The sequence below is a fragment of the Rutilus rutilus genome, assembly GCF_951802725.1.
Source record: "Rutilus rutilus genome assembly, chromosome: 2".
In the NCBI taxonomy this organism is placed as follows: domain Eukaryota; kingdom Metazoa; phylum Chordata; class Actinopteri; order Cypriniformes; family Leuciscidae; genus Rutilus; species Rutilus rutilus.
Genome location: NC_140210.1, coordinates 15,328,187 through 15,350,368, shown reverse-complemented (window position 1 = coordinate 15,350,368; position 22,182 = coordinate 15,328,187). Strand labels below are relative to the sequence as shown.

The 22,182-nt window shown below is 37.0% G+C and overlaps 1 protein-coding gene across 4 annotated transcripts in view; it reads right to left on the bottom strand.

Moving 5' to 3' along the window:
* adgrl3.1 (adhesion G protein-coupled receptor L3.1) overlaps positions 1-22,182 on the bottom strand; it is a 106,840-nt gene that overhangs the window by 49,885 nt on the left and 34,773 nt on the right. For all 4 annotated transcript variants that reach the window (XM_084401828.1, XM_084401829.1, XM_084401830.1 and 1 more), the window contains exons 4-6: positions 21,096-21,205; positions 15,675-15,689; positions 12,607-13,413 (exon numbers count right to left, since the gene is read on the bottom strand). In XM_084401828.1, the coding sequence (XP_084257954.1) occupies positions 12,607-13,413; positions 15,675-15,689; positions 21,096-21,205 (932 nt within the window). The remainder of the gene's footprint in view (positions 1-12,606; positions 13,414-15,674; positions 15,690-21,095; positions 21,206-22,182) is intronic.

Below are 22,182 nucleotides of genomic sequence, written 5' to 3'. Positions count from 1 at the left end.
GCAGCAGAGCATTCTACAGTGACTAATCGCTCACACACACGCTCACAGACAGGCATGGCACCCTCCCTTCCTTTTTCTCACAGAAGCCATTAAATGACAAACCAGCCCTTTCATCCACCTTCCAAATCTCCTCATCGCTCCTTTCTTGCCGATGACCGCCTGTCTGCCGTGCCCTCCATGTCTCTAGATTGTCATCTCTGTGATACAGCCCACTCAGACACAATAGGGGCACAGATAGAGGGCAACGTGTGTGTTTTCCAACGGAAAGGGAGCTTTGATTGGCAGCTGATCAAAGGAAGCCTTCTATTCTCTGCATCGTTGAAAAGATGACTGACTCACTCCTTGAGGGTAAAGGTCATTTATCATCTATTACTCGAAACACTTTTAAAGGCAGCGTGACTTTAGAGTGGGCTTCCAGTGTGGTCTGTTAGACTAACATGAAAGAGAAGGCAATTTATAATCGGACGTCTATTTCCGACAACTGGCCTGTCGGAAGACCGCTGTATGAAATCGGGTCATTTGATGTTTGGTCATACTCTCAGGTGTGACCGGAACAGCGAATTCAGGGCTGCTTAATGCACAGAGTCCTGTTAAATATGCCTCAGCTCACACAGAGACAGGATACAATGTCACCTTGCTGATCAGGACCAATCAGAAGGCAGCGTCATGGCAACCACACAGGAAAACGGTGATTGGTGCAAGGTTGTGCGTTCACGATAAATTTTCAAACCCGGTAAAATATCCACACAACTAATTGAACAAAAATGCAGCATAAATAGATACATAAATAAAAGTTTATGAGCCCCAATTACGTCACTTATAAATATATGAATGTCTTTGCATTGTATAACAAAATATCAAAGTAGTATTTACTTTAAGTAAATATAGAACAAATACTTCATAAAAAACGCTATCATTCAGTCAGTATGTTTTTTGTTTAAAGTGTCCCTGTAGTCAATCATTTTATCCCTTAAAACTCATCTTTGATCACCCAAAATGACACATTTAAACGTGAAAAAAAAAATGTCTTCATGCCTTGAAATAGCTTGAATGTAACTCTACACCCTTGCTTCATTTAGTATACGCGAACTTGCGAAGCAATGAATATGCTAATATTCCCCGACTCCACTCACTCACACCAGCTCAAAGATCCACTCGCTCGGTCAACTTACTGAAGTAAACGCTGCACAATGGTATCGCTCTTTACAACGTCGATTAGCCTTTTGCTTGACTACGTTATCAAACAGCTAATGATATGTTGCTAATGTTACACAAACCATGTTCCCGTTCACCATCTCAGAGTCAGACAGCTGCCTTTTAACAATCAGTATCCTTAGAAACACTTTGAACAACTCAGAACGTCAGTGGAGAAAGGTATACAGCTCATCATAACATCGTAATATACATCATATACATAATCCACCCGCTATATTGCTAAAAGTGCCAGGTTTTTCATATCAACAGAAAAATATACCAGGATAACCTGGATTCTCTAGAGACTCCTACTCCTAGATACACGCGGTTCATTCAGTCAGCAGCCTTCTCAACAACATAATTTCTCCAAGATGCTTCTGTAATGCACATAGCATCTGAGGACTACTTAACTATTTTTGTCATAGTTGGTTACCAATGCTTTCGAGGGATGCACCCCAGCATGATTTCTGAAGGATCATGCGGCACTGAAGACTGGAGTAATGGCTGCTGAAAATGTTGTTCAAAATTAAGACAAAATATCTATAACCAATTGGTTAAAGTAATTGCAAAAATGGCTCACTGACATTAGTTCTGAGAAAAGGTCAAGAATCATTTGAATGCAAATGCTATTTGGTTTGATATTTTGTAAAAAATGCAGCAACATTCACACATTTTTAAAGGGATACTTCACCGATTAGCATTAAGCTTTGTATCAGTAGAAACCCGGTAGGATTTTTCAATGACCGTGCTTCCCTCCCCCTGAGACGAGAGATTTCTGTATTTTGTGTCTAAAAAAAAAAAAAAAAAAATGCTGATGACGCAAAAATCGGCATTTTGCGTCATCGGAGGCTTTTTTGGCCAGAGGCTAGAGACTTCAGCCAGTAGTAGGAGCTAGTTCCGCATGTTTTCAACCCGCCCATAGGGGGTGGGATCTCAGGATAAAACGGCGTCTTTTCAGTTTCAGTTCGAGTCAACTAGTAGCCTAGTTGTATCATTTCTTCCGATACTGTCCTCTAACCTGTAGGCGTGGCTTGGGAGTGGCCTCGTAGGTCAGCGAAGCAAGTGCATTCTGGGAGTTGTTGTCTTTCATCCTCATGAGCCAAAAATACATTTTCTGGCTTTTTTCAGTCTAGAAGGCACCAACTTCTAAAATAATTTCACATTTCTACTACATAAATGACCCAATTTAAATACACATTCATCTTTCCCAGCGGTGAAATATCCCTTTAAGTGTGACTTCAGTGTCCAAATACTTTCCACTGTTTAAAAGAGAAATATAGAAAAAAAGAGTCCTAAAAAGAGTGAGTTTAGCAAATAAAGAATCAAAAAAGAGTGAATCTATAATCACAAAGATGCTAAATATACATATAGAGCACAAAGAGAGAGGAAAAATGTAAGCCCAGTTTCATCTCCTCTTCCCATGTTATCAGCAGTATGGTAATAGCAATGCAAGTCCCCTTGGTGGGGTTACCACTGTAATCCGCACTCTTATCCTCTCACATCTACATGGTAAGATGCTCTACTGTAGGTCAGCAGTCTGTGTAAATGTGTGTGTGAGTACACGTGTGTAAATGTATGTGTGAGCAGGGTCCAAAATTAACTCTTGCCAAGCAGCAAATGTGAGTAAAAATGTGTGTACCCAAATAAACAAAACAGTAACTTGCTAAGGAACTGCAACATAATCAATTATTTAAATGGACTGGTTCTTTTGCTTCTCTCATGTCACCATGCGGTCCCTGACATCCTGGTGTGGGATATTACACGCACAAAAAGGTTCCAATAAAGCCATGTGTAGACACACACTGCTGTTTATTACAGTTTTATTAGTAACAGTGTTTACTGTACTTTTTATATGTCGTAAGTTTGTTGAAACCATAATTCATAAGGCATTTAGAACCTAAATTTGATTTGGATTTAAATCTTGGCTGAAAAGGGTATTTTAATAAAATGCTATTTATTAAAACCAACTCCTTTCATATGTGTGCTGATAAAATGTTCTTACAATCAAGTCTCAGACATATTTCCAGCATATATTTAATTCATAAAATTTTCATAATTCAGCTATTAAAGTAACTTCCTTTTTAACCCCATCAGGCAAATTCTCAAAACACTTCCAACTACTCGGTTACGAGTAGTCAGTGAGCTGCTAACCTGGCTCACTCTTTTGTCCAAATGAGATGGTTCTTGGTTCAATCAGCTAGAATGATTCAGTCTGATTCAGAAACAAATTCTTTAGACTTGTTTTGTGAAAACATTCAACTGATTCATCAGACTCAAAATAATTATTTGAACTGAACGACTAAATAATTGGACATCAGAAAGAAAGAATGATCGCTAGTAAGAACCTGTACCCTCACTGATGTAAATAATGTGAGCTATTCAAATCAAGTGGTTCAGAAAGAACATCTTCTTATTACTGTCCTCAGTGGAAAATTCACAATTAAAGGATTATCTATAATGCCTACAGCAGCAATTCTCAACAGTTTTGACTTGACAACAATAATCCAAAATCCTGGATAGGGACTTGATATGAAATGTTGATACTGATTTGTAGTTTTTTTTTTTTTCAGCTTATTTAAAATCCTTTCAAGTCATCTTGAGGCCCCCTTAGTGGTTTGCTGAGGCCCCCTAGTGGGCCCCAGGCCCCTGGTTGAGAACCACTGGCCTAAAGTTTCATTTTCTCCAAAACTTAATGCGGTGACCGCCTTACATTAAGCTATCCAAACAAAAATATGAGGAACAAAAAAATGACGTGTCTTCACATTTAGTGACACTGTGACACAGACAACAGCTTGTTTATGATGTGAGTGACTCAATGATCTGAGCTGTTTGTTAAAAAATTTCAAGGAAAAACAACTCTGTACAACTGTCATAGGGAAAAAATAAAATGATTAAATATCTAATAAAAATATTTTAAGTATTCTAAATGTTTAAGGGGAAAAAATACAAAATACGTTCAGTTAGACACATTTTTGAAGCGGTAAATATTTCCAATTCACCGACTACTGGTAGGTGTAGAAAAACATTAATTTTGGACCCTGTGTGAGTGTATGTGTGAGGGTGTTACTGTGAGAATGTTTCTGAGCTCTGAAGAATGTGTACACAAGTGTGAGTGTGAACATCACTCCATTACTGATTGATCTGTGTGTTAAACTCCCTGCTGGCAGATCCAGGTGCATTCTTCCTGTGGATCGGTTTAAATAAAGTTTTCCCCCGCGCTGAGCTGTAATTGCCAATGGAGAGAGTTATAACAGTATGTAAGACATGCTCTCATTTAATAAAAGCAGAGAACAGAAGTCTCCACTCCACTAAAGGAGCATGGAAGCCATTCCACTTAAACTGTACATAGTGCCAATCCTAACATATTACATTAGCATTAGAGTTTAAAGCAAACCTGGAGGAAGGGGATTCTGGGTATGAGAGGGAGAGAGTTAGTCTGTTGAGAGCACGCTTCAAAGTAAAGCAGATTAAACCGCTATCACCTCTGCAGTCAGACTTCAAGATGTGTTTAAGTGGGAGATGTTGAGTGTTACATGTGAAACACGTGCATGTTTTTATTTCACTCTACATAGGGTTGCCAACTTTCTGAAATGGAAATAAGGAACGGGGGGGGGGGGGACTAATGTATACAACTAAGGGGGAGGGGGGGGTATTGTGAAAACTAATGGATACATTTAGATAAATATATTTCCTACATTATAGCATATTATAATACAATATTTATAGAATATAGGCCTAATCAATATACAAGACTGAACCACATAGATGTGACATATAAAGGCTATCATGATCATTTTGCCAACAATGAACCATGGATTTGTTTAGTTTATAATACGTTTTATTTTTAACTTAAACAAATACAACTTATAACATTCAAAACTCATCGGCTTTAGACTGCATTTGAAGAAAAATAAACACAAAAGTTTTCTGTAGCCTTGTGCGAACTTATTCAATAGAATTAGACTTCTAGAATGTTCTTTCCAGTGCAAAAAATAATATTTTTAATTTAATTAGACAACATTTTAAGGAAGTGTAGTGCAAATATCTTTATATAATTATACTTCCATTATAGTTAACTTTCTTTCCAGTGCAAAGCAATAATACATAAACAAAAAACAGCTAATAAAGAAATTAAATTTTTCCCGCTGTTGTCACTTGTCATCATCGTTGCTACGATACGTGACTCACAATGACTGAAACGACCAATTAAAAGGGCATTCTCTGATGATGTTCCAAGATGTTAAAAACGCTACGCTGATCATAGACAAACGGAGAGAAATTAGTATCTACCGCACCGTCTGGGTTTTTTTTTTCTTCTTATCATAGCCTACAAATGTCTTCGTTCATAATCTGACATATATCAGAAGCTATGTGTCTGTCATGGATTTGCACTGAATTGATTCTCAAAAATACGGAACAAAGTGCGTTCCGTATCAGTTCAATACGGAACAAGACTTTTATGTGTCAAATACGGGACGATTCCGTATTATACGGAACGGTTGACAACCATAAGCCCCTTTCACACAGAGATTCCGGAAAATACACGGATAAAGTGACCCGGGATTTGACCCGGGTTCGTTTGATTTTGGTTCATTACACTGCCAGTGATTTTCTGGAATCAGTTGTTCACACACAACCCGTAAAAATGCCGTAAAGACACGTGACATCGATGTGACTTGTAAAGTTGTAATCTCTTAAGTTTGCTGATGAGCTGCGATTTCCACGCTTGTGCATTTTTTTCTCTGATTCGATCATAAACTTGCGCTTTACGTACCGTTTGACAGCTTGCGAACGATCCCGGATTTAGCGTCATCACTACGACACGGCAATATTACGGCTTTTGTTCACACAGCGCGCGTTCCGGGACTGAACACGGCAATGTTACTAGCAACACGGCATCAATCCCGGGTCGTGTTTGCGTTCACACAGAAGGCAATTTGCCGGCAATTTCCCGGGTTCAAAGCGCTGTGTGAAAGGGGCTTATGCTTAACGGTGCAGAAATCATTTCATTTCTATCAACCTTTAAAGCAAGTTTTTGTATGTGTCTCTGATATTTTGCAGGAAAGTTGTATATGTGAGAAAAAAAGTATTGTTTTAGCATCGTATTCACAAAAGGAACTTCGCAAATCAGGTAATAACAATGAACGCTAACAATTTGCATGGCGCGATTGGCGATCTTGTTGGTCTGTTCTGATTGCTACATTGTGGAGGATGCAGCAGATCATCCCAATCGGCATACTTTACTGAGAACGCTTAGCATCACTCCACCACTGTCATCCAGACACCTGAACTGGCTCTTTGAAAATGTTGATTAAACGCTTGACTACACAGCTGGTCTGGAAATATGCCCAGTTATAACACTTTTCTCCACTATGATGAGCTACTACCATGATTAATAGAAAATGTACACAAAATGTTCAACAAATTCACTTTACTTTTAATGGGTATTGTAACGCTAATGTGAAAATTTGATGCGATAAATGGTTTAATTTGAATGTATACACCTGCTAATGTCTCTCCCATCGATGCAACATTTATTTATTTTAAGAGGTGCTCTAATCTATTTTCGATCACACTGTAAATAAAGCTCGCCGAACAATAAGATTCACCACTTTGGTCACATGATGCTGTTGTTACATAAAACTACAGGTGTGTTCATATACAGCACTGCGCAGGCCGATTGGCATCTGACTTGAAGCAGGTTAGAAATTGTATCCATCTTGAGACGACGCTGACACTACGTCACTGTGAAGTATGCCATCAAAGTATTTGCCAGAGCGGTTTAAGAGCAGACAGCTGCCTCATTCTGCACAGTTTTATTTTAGAGAGGCAACACAAGCCCTGATGACAACACAGCTGTTTTACGATTGGTCAGATTCACCAAAAACAATGATGGTGTGTGTATCGTTCGTGTTCATTCTGACACCTTCAGTGTCACCAAAGTCATGTTTATAAACTAAAACCTTTGAGACTTTCTCTTTATGGACTTACAGTTGGCTCCACAAATATTGGCACCCTGGTAAATAGAAGCAAAACTGACTGTGAAGATTTGTTTTTGCAATTTCTCCTCTCAGTCTTTCATTCAAAATATTTACAAAAAGCTAACCTTTAATTTAAGCCAAATAGTTGAAAGAAAAAAATGCTTATCATAAAACATTTTTTATTTCTTTCTGAAATGTATGCATTCCACAATTATTGGCACCCCTTCATTTAATACTTTGTGCAATATCCCTTTCCCAAGATAAAAGCTCTGGATCTTCTCCTGACTGTTTTAAGAAGTATTTAAATTCTTAGTAAAATTTTCCCCGTGACAAGCTGGTGTCAAAAAAGGAAAGTTGCATAGCACTTTGGTTAACCCCACTAATGTCAGACAGTAAATTTACATTTTCGTTCAGCTCGTCTGCCGTTTTTTACGCATTGGTCTGAACAGAAAAATCACATGCGAAAATGATTTTTTTTACAGGAATTAATAGTGCTAGGCTACACAGCAGAGCGGTTTCAATGCATTTTGAGGCTGCTTAAACTGAATTATGTGTGGCGGTGTATAAGATGCTGGTTTTTGTGCTAAAATATTGGGTGGTAAAGTACTGCAAATGCTTGAGTTTGCACCAAAGAGTGACAATGAGAGACCTATAAGGAGAAAAAGAAAGGTGAGAAGTAGCAAGAGAAAGTCAGAGATACAAAGAGGAAGGGAAAGCACATAACCGGGCAAATCTAATCTCTTTCAGTCTTTTCATCTTCTCTCTTTACTGTTTTTGTAGATCTGAATCCTTCATGTCCTCCCAGCTGACCTGAAAGGCAGAGCTTTCTCAAGCACTTAAACTCTTCCATGAGAAACACTCTTTGTTCAGGGACATGCAGCACACATACAAAACTTAGGCCCATTATCTATTTATAGTTGATAAAATGGTATCAGCTCTCAATGGTATGTAGCACTCAATATGCAGGGCTATAGGCACGGTTTTATAAGCACCGAGGTCCAAAATTTGGGGGCACGCACCCCAGAGAAAATTTGTATTTCTCTGATCTACATATGTGCATTTTAAAATGTTTGAAAGCCAAAAAATGGAGAAGAAATAGCTTTAAAACCATGTCAGTGGGCAGTAGATTATATGTCAATACATGCTCTCTCCATAATCTCTATCTCTCTTTTTTTTTTCTCTCAGTCTCCTTATCTTGCCCTGTCTCTTTCCCTCCTAAAGCTGAGCTTTGACTTATAGTCAAACGCACTTTTCATTTGCGTATGTCAGTGAAGAAAGTAAACATAGGGTCAACTGATATTTAGCCAATATGTTTTTTAATCATTTAAGTTAATTTACTGAAGCCTATGAACGCTAGGTAAATAAGTTGATTAAATTAATTCACAATATGTACACATTCATTATTAATCTTATGCCTAATATGATGAAAACGGTCCTTTCATATTGACGGTTAGTAATAATTACATTACATGAATCACGTAAATTATATAGGCCTATTTTCGATTCAAAATAGCAAAATTAGTCAAACATTTATTAGTCTGCCTGATTTTTTTAATCTGTCGTTGAACATTTCTATCCTAAAACAGCTGTCAAATATGAAATATTTAGTTTAGCAGTCTATGACAGTTTGAATTCGCACTGGAATTCGCACTCAGCAGCTTCTCTGAACATAAAGCCCGCCTACTTTGATTTGATTGCTCAAATATTTTGACATTTACGAGTGGTGACAGACTGTAGAGGCAGCTCTTCTTGGTGCTGTGCAAAATCCTTGCAGCCCTAAAGTGGTGTTAATACTATATTAGGCAATTATTTAACAGCATTTTATTATATACACCTCGGAAAAATACAGAGGTCTGTATAGCTGGCTACGGCCATGTCAATGTGCTAGCAGGTGTAAGCCCTCACATTTCCTATATTATCCTTAGTTTCCGTCAAATAACATTTAAATTAAGAATTTGGTACAATGCACAATTGAGTAAATGTTTTTAAACTGTACTTACATAAAAATAAAAAAAATACCTGTATGTAGTTACATCTGTAATTACATCTAATTACACTGTTTACCCGACTCGTACCCCTTAACCTACACTTAAACCACACCATGAAACCTGACCCTAACCTTACATATCCCACCTTGATAGCATTAGCAGCAACAGCATTTTGCAATGCAACATGAACTGTACATAGTAAAGTTGGGACCAAAAACCATAGTTACCGCAGTTGTTGTTATGAAGAACATAATTCATTTTTTTAAATAAAACAGCAAGACATTTTAAGAATCCACTTAAACCAAAGTCTACACAGTATAGGGAAAAATTGTAACACTCAACATGGCGGCTGTAGAAAATGAAGTCCTGCCTTTCAATAGAAAAAAGGTTTGTTGGCAAAGGCATTGCTTGCTCTTTCTGATCTACATACATGTATGCATTAGCTGGACAAACCTGAAAAAAAAGGTGTAGCCTGAGCATTGCTTAAGCACTGCTGTCAGTTTTTTATTGTAGAACTGACATATGTTATTGAAATGGCACATAGTTTTTGTCATTTCAGTCTTTTCCCTTTCCAGTAGATTGGAGGTGTACTTGCGTGATTTGAAGAAAGCTGCCCTGGGCATAATGACACAATGACTGCAGAGTGAACCAACATGCTCCAACAGGGACTTAAGATAATACCAAGTTATTGCAGTTTTATTGCAGTAAAAATAACTGTAGCTACTATAGTATTTGGAGGGAATCTATGGCTACGACAGCAAAATGTTGTAAGGCAGTCAGTGTTTGTGGCAACAAACAAAAAAAATAGAAGTCAAAAGAGTTGCATGATTAATTGTTTTCGTGACAGTGACGTGCACTCCATTAAGGCTGTGAATGCTCTCCATATACCCGAGCCATTTGAGAAAATGGATGCAGGGATTTGCTTTTTTAATGTAAATTTCCTTGTCATTAGAACATGCAACCTAAAGCTTATTGTCCTCAAATTATTTTATTGTCAAACTGTAGTTTTCTGAAATCTATTCCCGTAAGGATTCGGGCGAGGAATCCACAAGTAAATTAAATGAATAAATAACCAAATAAAAACAAATTGTATATCCTTGTCTTTTGTCACACAAATTTGAATTTGATACACCTTTAGTTTAGTTTATTCATTGTCATTTGAATTATTCACTCAACCGATTCGTTATTTCAAATTCAAATTAATAAATGTATGTATGTAAAAACTAGTCATGATTATTAAGCTTTTCTTAATGTAGGTCTGACATATGTAAACTATTCATTTATGCTTTTGAAATATTACTATTTCCATATGTATTTTGATTTACCTACCTGTATTTCTATTTGTGTCTTGCATTTTAGTAGATTAAAGCAAAGAACATTTTGTCACTATTTTGTCACAATCTCTGCTCTGTTCTAAGCAAATAATCGTGATTGTCAAATGAATTAAGAATAATGCCATTATAACTGAGTTATGTTTTGACTACGCACAAGCCTCTATTTCTAGAACATTCTCTCCTCTGTTTTACTTGACAAAATGCCCATGTTTTTTTTTTTTTCTGTTTTTCTCCTTCAAAGCTGACAAGCAGACGAAATTAAAAACTAATTAAACCAAGATTAAATTTAATTAAAACCTGAACTACACAAAGATTGTGTCGTTATAGCAATACTCACTTTGATATGACCACTAAACAGCGTCTGATCTGCATTAGCTTAGTTAGCTAACACTCCCACTCTAACTCATGCTTTACAAGATCTTTGATGCGGAGTATTTTAATAAAGAAAATCAATGCAGGCAGGGTCATTAACAAGCACCTCCATACATTTGCACCTGCAGGTGAAGGTTTAGATTTTAAAGCTATTTACACCTTTGGAGATCTGTTTTGAAAATGAAGTACTAAATTCAGCAAGAATCAATGTGTGCGATTCAGTATTTAGTATTTGCTTGTTGTGTGAGTTGTTCTGTGATGAACTGAAAGTGCAAGTGAGAATGTATTTGCAATTTATTAAGCAAATCTCACAATATGCTCGATTTGGACCCAGTTAAGAGCAAAGAGATACACTCTGCTCTGCTCTAATGGGGATGTTAGTAGATGCTGGAGATAATAACTGTTAGTTTACACTGTAGATAATGATTAATTCAGCTGCATCTCAGCTGAGCTGGCAAGCTGACTAAAATTGCAATACAATACTGTGTAAGTAGTGTGCCTGAACTCTAAATTTGAAGGAGGAATAAAACAAAGTGAAAAATAACCTGACTAATGGACTGCGATAACCTATACAATAACATTCTCTGGAAATGGAAGTCAGGGGAAAATCCTGAAGGTCTCTTTTATCATTGACATGAATACTTGTATGAGTGAGTGAAAATGACAGGGCTTTCTAACTCTGCCAGTTTAGTTCTTCAGAGTAGATTTGTGACTGACAATCACAGAGTAGTACAATACTTGTAAAATAAATTCTGACTGTGTGGGCGCAATCAATTTTACCCCTGACGGCACACATTTAAAGGGATAGTTCACCCAAAAATGAAAAATGTAAAAAATCAAAACAAAAGTAGCACTATATTCCAGGTCTCCTTAAGTAATAAGATTTGCGTGATGACCAGACCAACACTTCAGCCATTATTCACTGATTCACTTAACTCAAGAACCCCTACAAATGAATCAGTCTGTTTGATGAACGAATCGCTCAGTCTGATCTGTGAACTGTTTCTGTTCTCAAATTCAACACAGATTCAATGATTGCAGCAGTTCTTGATTAAACAACTCACTTGAGGGGAACACTTAAAAACTTACATTTTGGTCTGTTATAGTATGTATTGTAATGTAGTGTACTGTATTGTAGGACTTCCAAAGGCATGGAATATAGCACACAAAATGTATGGACCACTTGTATGGTTCTTTAGAGGATTTGTTGGGTGAGCTATTCCTTTAAAGCTTGTACACCACTTTATACTGCCCATTTGTGGACAAATTATAGAACATCTAGCTAACAGAGGCTTCAAGTAGCGTTCAATGATGTAATGAGAATTTTATTAAGGAGACCTAGATGGCATTGAGCAAGTGAGATGTTTGTAACTGTGGGAGTTAACACATTTAAAACTGTTACGGAATCTTATGTACAAATTTATTTGCCAACTTTATGCTTCTAAAAATGAGATTATCATGGGTCTATCAAATATAAGGTTTAGCACTACACGATATCAGTCTCAATTGTGGACACACTTGAGTTGTTGTGTTATATGTTGGGTGTGTTTGATTGATTGATTAAACCCCTTACTTTGTTGTATGAACCAAACCCAGTTCAGTTAAATTAAACCAGTAAAGGAATAAAATGCAAATGACCTCAGTGCTATTGGTGTTCTCTGAGATAATTTGGATTAGAAATGGTCACAATATGAAAAATATGTAGCACAAATCTGTTTAAATTAAAGGGAAACTCACCAAAGCCCAATCTGTTGTCATTGTTTCCAAAGTCGAGAGAATATATGACAACATGGTAGTTGTTCCACACGTACAGCAAATTGTCTCGGGGGTTGTAGTCCACAGCTGCGATGTATTGGTAGGAATTTGGGAAGGGAATGCTGAGGTGCGTTTCACGGCTCTTTTCTGTGTTGTACATGTAGTCGATTTTATTCCCCAACGCTTCATTATCGTCATCTTCATAAACGCTCTTCACTACATAGAGGATTCCGCAGATCATGAAAGCATTGGAGGCCGACCGCTTATCGTATGTCGTATCCCATGACCCCTCCACTCGTAGTGTGTAGGGGTTGAGCTGACTGACCACAATTCGTCCATTGTTCTGTTCGGTGGCGTAAATTACCCACAGTCCGTTTTCATCCACTGCTAGATCGATGTCAGATTTCCCACCCCAGCGATACGGCGAGGTGTCGTGGTAATTAGCGTTAGCGATAATCGCCTCACCGCTTTTGATACGAGTTCGCAGGTCGAATTTAACAATGTTGCGTGTACGTTCCTTGTTGAAGAAAAGCGCACCATCGAACACCACAAACCCAGTGCCATCTACCCGATGTGGTAGTTTGTATGTTGTGGTAGGGCGACCCGCAATAAAGTCCTCTTTTGACGAGTACTCAGTCAGTGTATCTGTGCGGTAAGGTGTCCAGGGCATATAGTAGATCTTATTGGATGACTGTAGGGGGTCTTTACACCATGATCCAGACTGATGGTCCGACTCAAAGAGGTGTTCACTCTGGTACACACCTCTCAATACACCTGGACAGAGAAAGACTGAAAGAGGAAGAGATGGAGTGAGTTGCAGTCGCATATTTGAATGTAATTTAATGCTCATTTTGTTGTCCTATCTATTAGTTTATTAAAAGTACATGAAATGCAGTTCAAAAATGACCTACTCTCTTTTATGATGAGCATGTTTTACATTTCTGAATTAAAATGAATTTTGATATTTTTGATAAGTCAAAATTGTCAGGGTTTATACAATTGCCCTGATTTAATGAAGAAAAAATAAATACTTATTAAAATACTTAAGATAAGCTTAAGTAAGCATAATCTTGTATTATTAATTCTTAGAATTATCTTGTATTATTATTTCTTCAGGCCTTTCTTAAATATTGTTTAGATAATTTGACCTTTTTATCATAATTTTCATCAAATTTAAACTTTTCTTTGAAAACGATTCAAATACAAAGAGCATTTTCCTAAGAACTTGTGTTTTAGATTTCTTTCCAAAGAGTTTTCCTTTTTTTTTTATTGTGAACACTTCTGTATGTCATTGACCCATAAAACATGCTAACAAATGCAATGATCCACAACCAAAGTTATCAGAAAGCTAAATGCTTTGAGCCTGAGAGAGAGAGACATCTATTAAATCATATCTGATGACTAGTAACCCGATTTATAGTTCATGACTCCGGCAGAATCCCTCAGGAGGTTCTGAAAATCTGTCGCACCGACTTCTCTAACCCTGAGGAAAATTCACACGGTGTGAGAATTTATGTGGGGGGTGGTTAAGAACCATCACCCTATTATTCCTGGTACATTAAATGTGAAGATGAAAATAATCATCTGTTAAGCCTTATGCAAATCAACCTTAATTTGTCCTGCAGAATTGCAGCTTGTAATACAAACATTCTATTTCACGAACTTACCCACAATATATTGCTGGGAAAAATAGCAACTATATTTGCTAACCCTGGGAAAAATTTTCTGGGAGTAATTCAAATTACATTTTAAAGTACTGTGAAAAATCAATGACCAATGAACACAGTTGAGACTGGCTTAAAATCAGGGCTGTGCTGTCATGCATATCTTATAAATGTGCGCTCTTGTGACTAAACCCGCAGTGTGTGTGTGTGTGTGTGTGTACACATCTAATGTTTTCACTTTCTTTGATTTATAATGATATCCTGCAAACCATGCAGATATTCTTACATGGTCACACACAAATAGAGAAGAGAGCGCACAAACAGTCACACGGAATGCCTGCCATAGAAACGGCCCTTTCCCACCATTCCGTTCCCAGAATGAGAGACATCCTCATGGGAAGTGTGGCTGGTATTTTAACTATTACTGGATGTTTCCTTTTATTGTTTTAGATGCATTAATTTTCCACAATATGTCTTAATCCAGGAACTTCTCTTGGCCTTTGATAAACTCAAGTATATTTGTGTTTATTATTTTATTTTATTACTTGTGACTGTCAAATGTTTTGGTATAGCCTATTAAACCACTTTTCATTTTTTATTTAATTTCTAATTCCTAAAGTTGTATCCAAATATTCAGTTCAATTCAAGTTTGTTTGTAAAGTACTTTTTGCAATACATAAGTTTCAGAGCAGCTTTGCAGAAATAGCATGCGTCAAATATTACAATCAAGAAGCCAGAGTTGATTGTGACAAGAAAAAAAAAAATAGAGATGAGGTATTAGGAGAAAAAAAACCTTGAGAGGCTTGTAATGACATACACAGTAAAAAATGACAGCTATGTTTCTGTTTTTGTCAACTTCAAAATTGCTTTGTAATGTGTGTATATTCTATTCCAAATCAGGGCAACCTGACATTAAAAGCTCCCATTCAAAGCCAATTCACTTGATTTGAGTGTTCTCGCCATTTGATAAATCGGATAACTGTTTATGCGTCAGCTTTGCAGAAAATAAGCTTTTATGTTAAGGTCTAGATTCATCCCCAGGTCATTCAAGACCCACAACATCGCAAGACATCAGTTTCATACTGCCACGTCTTGTGGTCAGCACAATCGGCAGCTTAAGTTTTAAACAGTGGCAACACCTCCCTGTTCATCTGATACATGGTAAACCACCAGATACACTAAGAGAGATCAAGAGAGAGGAGACAGTGAGAAATAGAGGTCTAATTCAGGGAGTACAGCCTTGGTCTGAGATCAAGTTTCTCCTCCGCATTCCTATTATAAACCATTATGAGCTACTGATCGCCAATCTGTCATTAGTATCAAATAACACCATAACAGCATGACAGTGAATTACACACTTAAATTACATTAAAGTAATGGACCTACCTCTTTGCTCCACTTCTGCATTCAGAAAAGGGTGGAAGAAGAAGAAAAGAGAGAGAGAGAGAGAGAGAGACAACAGATTAATGATGCAATATTAAATACTTCACAGTAATTCAATTCCATATTATCCATGCAATGTGCGACGTATCTTAACACAATCTTTTGAGTTAGTGAGTAGTAAAATGTGCTTCATTTGTACTCTAGAAATTCCATTAACAAAGTGATCATAATTTTTGAAAACAAATATAGTGTCCATGTGATATTAGACTATTAACCAGAAAAATGAATGCATTTTGCAAAAGAAAAAGGGTTTGTTTCACAAATATTTCTCATGTGTCTTGGGTGCTATGATTTAGATACAGAGCCGCTTTCTTGGCTAGCCTTCTTGGCTGATGAATAAAAGACACAGACTTAAGATTTATCATTATTTATTTATTCATTTATTTGGTATGATATGAAAACAAAGTTAACATTTTTGGTTTTATTCCAATTTAAACTGAACGTTGCCTTTTTTATTATTAAAAACTTGTATCCTGACACAACTTCATTGGCTTGACCAGTGTTGTGAGTTAGAGACAGGACTATTTGATTGGCTGATTGATGGAGGAATGGGAAAGTGGTTTAGAAATATGTGAAAGTAATATGGAAATTGTAGATTTTTAAATGAGCTGCTTCTTGCTTTTATTTATGATGGTTTAAAATACAAATCGTATTAGTTTTACTTTTGTATATTTCAATCTTTGCATACATTTCAATTTACATATTCTTTTCATCTTTATTTCTTGAATTAAATTTGAGTTCCTTTCTTTATTTAAACATTATGCATCAATAATGGAAGACAAAAAAACTAAAATTCATTGTACTCATGCAATGGCAATAAGTGCTTGATTTGCCTTGAAAAAAATACAATCTAGACGGTTGCAAAAATTTATGTCCTTTGTGTATGTGTCTCTGTGTGTGTGTACTTCTCTATGAAATATGCATGAGGATTAACTGTTAATGCATCACTCAATAAATCCAATAAATAAGCTGCCACACAAGAAAAAGAGACTATGTGGGTATGTGAATGAGGTTCCAGGAGATCTGATTTAGAAGCAATTATGTCTCCCACACACACACCTAGTCAAGTTTCAGTCACATTGTAAATGGATCAATAACAGATAGTCATTTGCTGTCAGTGATAATAAATAAAGAACAGCCTGAACAGACAAGCACGCGCCTAGTCCTACTGGGAGGTTCCGACTTCCTCTACTAGATCCTATGCATCCCAACTAACAGACAGGTCGATGTGGATAATGTAACACGGACTCCTGCTGTACGTTTACCACAATCATTACCATAGTTGCAATGACACTGTGCTATGACAGATCTTTTTTGCTTATTGTTAGTGAAACGAATAGTTGAAAAAGTAAAAATATAGAGCAGGGACAAGGTCATCACCACCGTTTGTTGATGGAGACAAATATGAATTTGAGCGTGCAGTTGATTGCAAGTAAAGAGCAGGGTTTAAGCGGACTAAATGATTGGAGAAGTCAAGCATATGTCACTGGAGAGAAGTCGGTCGTTTCACAAAAAGATTTTTTATGTGGGCAAAAAAATTTTTTTCATTGTGCATCAATAAAATGCATTTAGAAAATAGATAGACTCAATCAAGTGTACAATTTCTGTGCTTCCAGCACCATCAAACAGAACTGAAAAAATATTGATTGTTTGGTAACACTTTATAATAAGTATAAAGTGATAAAGTACTTGCAAATCATTTGCAAACTATTAGTTTATAGTTAATTCATAGTTAATATATTGTAGTCTTTGCATTGTTAATTTATTAATAGGCTATATACAAATAGTGAGTTATAGTTATCTTAACTGAAAACTATTATCGTCCTTGGTGTGAACGGGCCTTTACTTACAGTTGTCGAAAATATTACACAAAAATTACAGTGTGCCTTTAAATGGATAGTTCACTCAAAATTGAACCATTTACTCACCCTCATGTTGTTCCTAACCTGTATGGCCATCTTTCTTCTGTTGAACACAAAACTATATTTTGAAAAATGTCAAAAAAAAAATTGTTGTTGTTCATACAATGCAAGTTATCGGGGTCCAATGTTGTTTTGGACCCCATTGACATTCACTGTACGGACAAAAACAGTTGAAACATTTTTCAGAATAACCTCTTTTGTGTTGCACAGAAGAAGAAAAAAATCTCTGAGTTTGGAATAAAATGTGGGTGGGTAAATGATGACAGAATTTTTCATTTTTGGGTGAACTGACCCTTTAGCGTACTGTAAATAATACGACTTACAGGGACGTAAGATTCCTAGACTATAATTTCAAAACCACTTTATTTCCTCCATAAAGACAGTAGTTAATCACACAGATCTAAGGAGCAGGTACTGAGTATCTATATGAAGTGAAGTTTTCTGAGTGTGTAGGTAAAACAGACGTCCCACATTGAGGCCAAAGCAGAAAGGTTGACTGGAGTTCTGCCAACTCCTCCATCACAGGGGAGAAGAGAAAGCCAGAAAAACCTCAAGAAAACATTTGGAACATGTTCCCAAGGGTTTCTAAGCCCAAAGTAATTAAATTACCTGCATGTGTGTGTGTATGTGAGACTGTTTATGTGTGTGTTCGTCCGTATGATGGACCTCCCCACTAATTAGTGGGCCTGTGGAAAAAAATGTTTTAGGCTTTTTTTTGACCAGATGGTCACAAACACACATGTATGCACTTATGAACACTCACACACACACACCATGACCCCTATGCGCAGGACGATTTATGGTCAAAAGGCCAAAAAGAACCGTGTGTGCATCCTGCCTGTGTGTCCTTTGTGTCATTTAGCTCTGTGCAAGAAATTCCACAATGTCTCTGCTATTCCACCCATTTGTGAATCAGTGTGTGTGTGAATGTGTAGGGGAGACAAAGTGTGTAAGTGTATTCAGGCTTTTCCTGCTGCCAGTGCCGCAGTCATACGATACTGATTTATCGTCACCGTTGCCATGGCCACCCCAGATTGGTACACCAACCCCACAGAAACCGTGAGAACTTGAAACCATATCACTCTGCCCTCAGATGATTGACAGGCTCTTTTCCCGTGAGTCATGGCAAGGGACAAGGCCCGACAACAGCAAACAAATGCAACAGAAGTTCATTCATATGTATTTTTCTGTCAGATACAAGTTCATTTTTGGTGACAGATCTGATTGAGGTGCCAGGTATCACTGCAATCCTAAGCTGTTAGGAAAGTAGTTTCTAATCAACAACTCTCAGAAAAAAAGGTACAAAAGCTGTCACTGGGACAGCACCCTTCAAAAGTGTTCTAATATGTACCATTTAGGTAATTATATGTACACGTTTGGTACTAATATGTACCTTTGAGGGACTCAAATGCACTCTTTAGGTACAAAGGTGTACCTTTTGAAAAGGTACCGCCACAGTGACAGCTTTTGTACCTTTTTTTCTGAGAGTGTGCCATTGTGAATAAAAACCTGAACTAATGGAGTCATTATTGTGGACTAAAGCTCTTGTGAGTGCACATGTACTTTTGAGGGCCAAATTTCAGAAAATTCCTGTCTTGAATGTTCAAGCTCTATAGAAATTATTTATGGCATAATGTCATTATTAACGTCTATTACCACAGTTTGAACACCAAAAAATAAGGCACTTAAAGTACACAGGGGCCAGGCAAAAAAAGAAAAAAAGAAGTGAAGTACAGCCACACGACTCAAACGTTATATGTGTTGGCATGCGAACCGTGTACTGGCCATCTGGCTAAAGTTACATCCAATATTTCAACTTGCTTGTCATGATGACTTTACCTCAGTAAAGCCAGTAAACCTGATAAATATCACACTATATGTGCAATAATACCAGAAAGGGACATGACGTAACTATCTGTAAAGCACTGTTTACAGGAATCACATAGGAATTACATCAGGAATTACAGGGAAAGAAGTATTTCCACCCCAAAAGGACAATTTATAGACCTTCACAGCTCAAATTATAAACAGGATTTCACTGAATAGTTCTTTTTCTTTCTTTTTTAAAATGTAATCTTCACATTTCATGTGTTTCTATCATTTCGATTTGAAAAAAAAGATCTAAGGTACAAAGTGAAATCATTTTCATTTATGCCACAAATGATTATAGAGCTCGATATAGAGCTTCACTAAAACCCGGAACATTTGTTTCAAACAACCTGAGGCCGCTATCTGCACTAGTAAAAGGGTTTATAAATGAGCCCAATAATGCATTAATTAAAATGAAAAAAGAAAAAAAAAATGCCAAAAGGGTTATGTTGTAGTAATTATAACTTGATTTTTAAACCTGGATATTGTCTGTGGTTGCTATGTAGTTGATAAGCTGTTCTGAAGGGTTTTAAATGGTTTGTTATGTGGTATGGGACGTTGCTTAAGTTAAAAGAGCCCACCCTCAAGTATGATATCATGTGGCCAGTTGCATAAACTTAGCCACTATGTTCAGACTGTGTCTTAAGAACTAATCTGACCATTTAGAAATTAGTCAAGAGGTAATCAGTCTTACTTTTCTGATTCAAATTAGACAGATCTACCTTATGTAACTGACTTTAAAAAGCTGGGACTAGTCTTGAAGAATTTTTTTTTTTAAGACTAGTCTAAGCAGTTTATGCAACCGACCCTGGTCCTTGGACATGACTTGAATCCCTCATTCAATATACGTTTATGGGGTTTTTCATTCAATACAATACAAGTTATGCTCAGCTGACAGCATTTGTGGCATAATTGTAATTACCCAAAAATATATTTACCAAACCCATGTATTTTGACTTAATAAAAAAAAAAGAAGCAAAAATCTGGGTTACATTGAGGCACTTACAAGGAGAGTAAATGGGGTAAATTTATAACTGTTAAAAACCTTACTGTTTCAAATATATAGCCAAAAGACAAACAATATGCGTCTTAACACGATTTCTGTGTAAAGTTTGATCCAATTTTAAAACTTGTAAAGTAAACTTAAAACTAGTGTTACATCTTTGTTTAAAACTTTATAAGGTTAAATAACAGAAGAATTGATGCAGGTGCTTTCATTAAATTATAACCACCCAAAATTGGCCCCATTCACTTGTATGTTCCTCACTGTAACCTCGAGGGATGAACCAAAATGGTTTTTTGTGGTAATCAACACTATGCCCCAAATGCTGTTGATTGAGCTGAACTTGAATTTAGCCCAGAATATTCACAGAATAGTCTGAAGCATATATAGATCTCTCAGAAGAACCACCGCACAATTTAAGATATAATTCATGTCTATAGCCTGAAGCACAAAGGAATGAGTTATGCATCAAAGTTTAATACTTAAAGTTAGAGATTTGTTCGTATGAGAAATAGCAATAGCGATGTTGTAAAAAGCTTAAATTAAATCTGTACGTGTGTGAGAACTTACTGTATGGCACACACTCATACTGAACCTCAAGGTATTTGTACGTTCCAGGACACGGGTCAGGAAAAACATCCGGGCCAGCAACGACCGCACACTGAGTTCGGTTGTTACACCTGAGAGAGAAAGAGAGAACAATTTATGTAGACAGATAAAGCAAGGCTATTTGTTCAATTCATTCAATATCAATCTGACATTAGGCATATGAACCATATGTACTCGTTCAATATGTACAATAAAAGTTAATGAGCCCTGAAATACCATTTTCATCAAATGAAAGAAGAAAAAAAAGATACTTTTACTCAACAATCTCAATGAAGCTGAAAGACTCAAAATGTGGGCTCCCCCGAAGGCCCAGGAACACATGCTGTTGTTTAAATGTAATTTATATGTATGTCGTATGTACATGTAGGGCTGAAAATACAGAGCAGAACGAATTCTGGCAGGGGAAAAAAAAGAAGAAGAAAAAAGGCAGAGGAAAAAACAGTTTTGACATATCCTGCTTGGCAGGAACACATGCACACATATACGGATGACCACCACATGACATCGCTGTCATATTTCATGATTATTACACCCTATAGAAATACAAATGGACACACACACACACACAACACAACACAACACAACTGACACATGTACAAACGCACACAAGAATCTTAAAGCTCAGTTATATCTCGCTCAACGGGTAACCATGGAAACCTTCCAGTCCGAAACCATGGGGCACTCAAAATGCACACATACACATACTTCAGTTTCTTAAGTTTCCAAGATTAGCTTCACAAAATCATTATATGATGACAAGCAGCAGTCTCACAGACTCAGGTGTGTGTTCGTGTGGGTGTGTGTTTTTGCCTCTTACTTTTCAAGCTGTCAGACAGTGGGATAATGTATAAGATTGGTCTCTTGACATTTTTTATATTTGTGTACAGATGCAGGTATGTTAAGTGTGTGTTACAGTTTGACAGTGTGTGTGTGTGTGTGTGTGTGGGCCCTAATTGCTGTGCTGAGTGAGTGTGACAGTCATACTCCCAGAGTGCTGTGGGGCATCTCTGGTTTCCGGGGCGACAGCTCTTGGATGGCATTGTGCTAC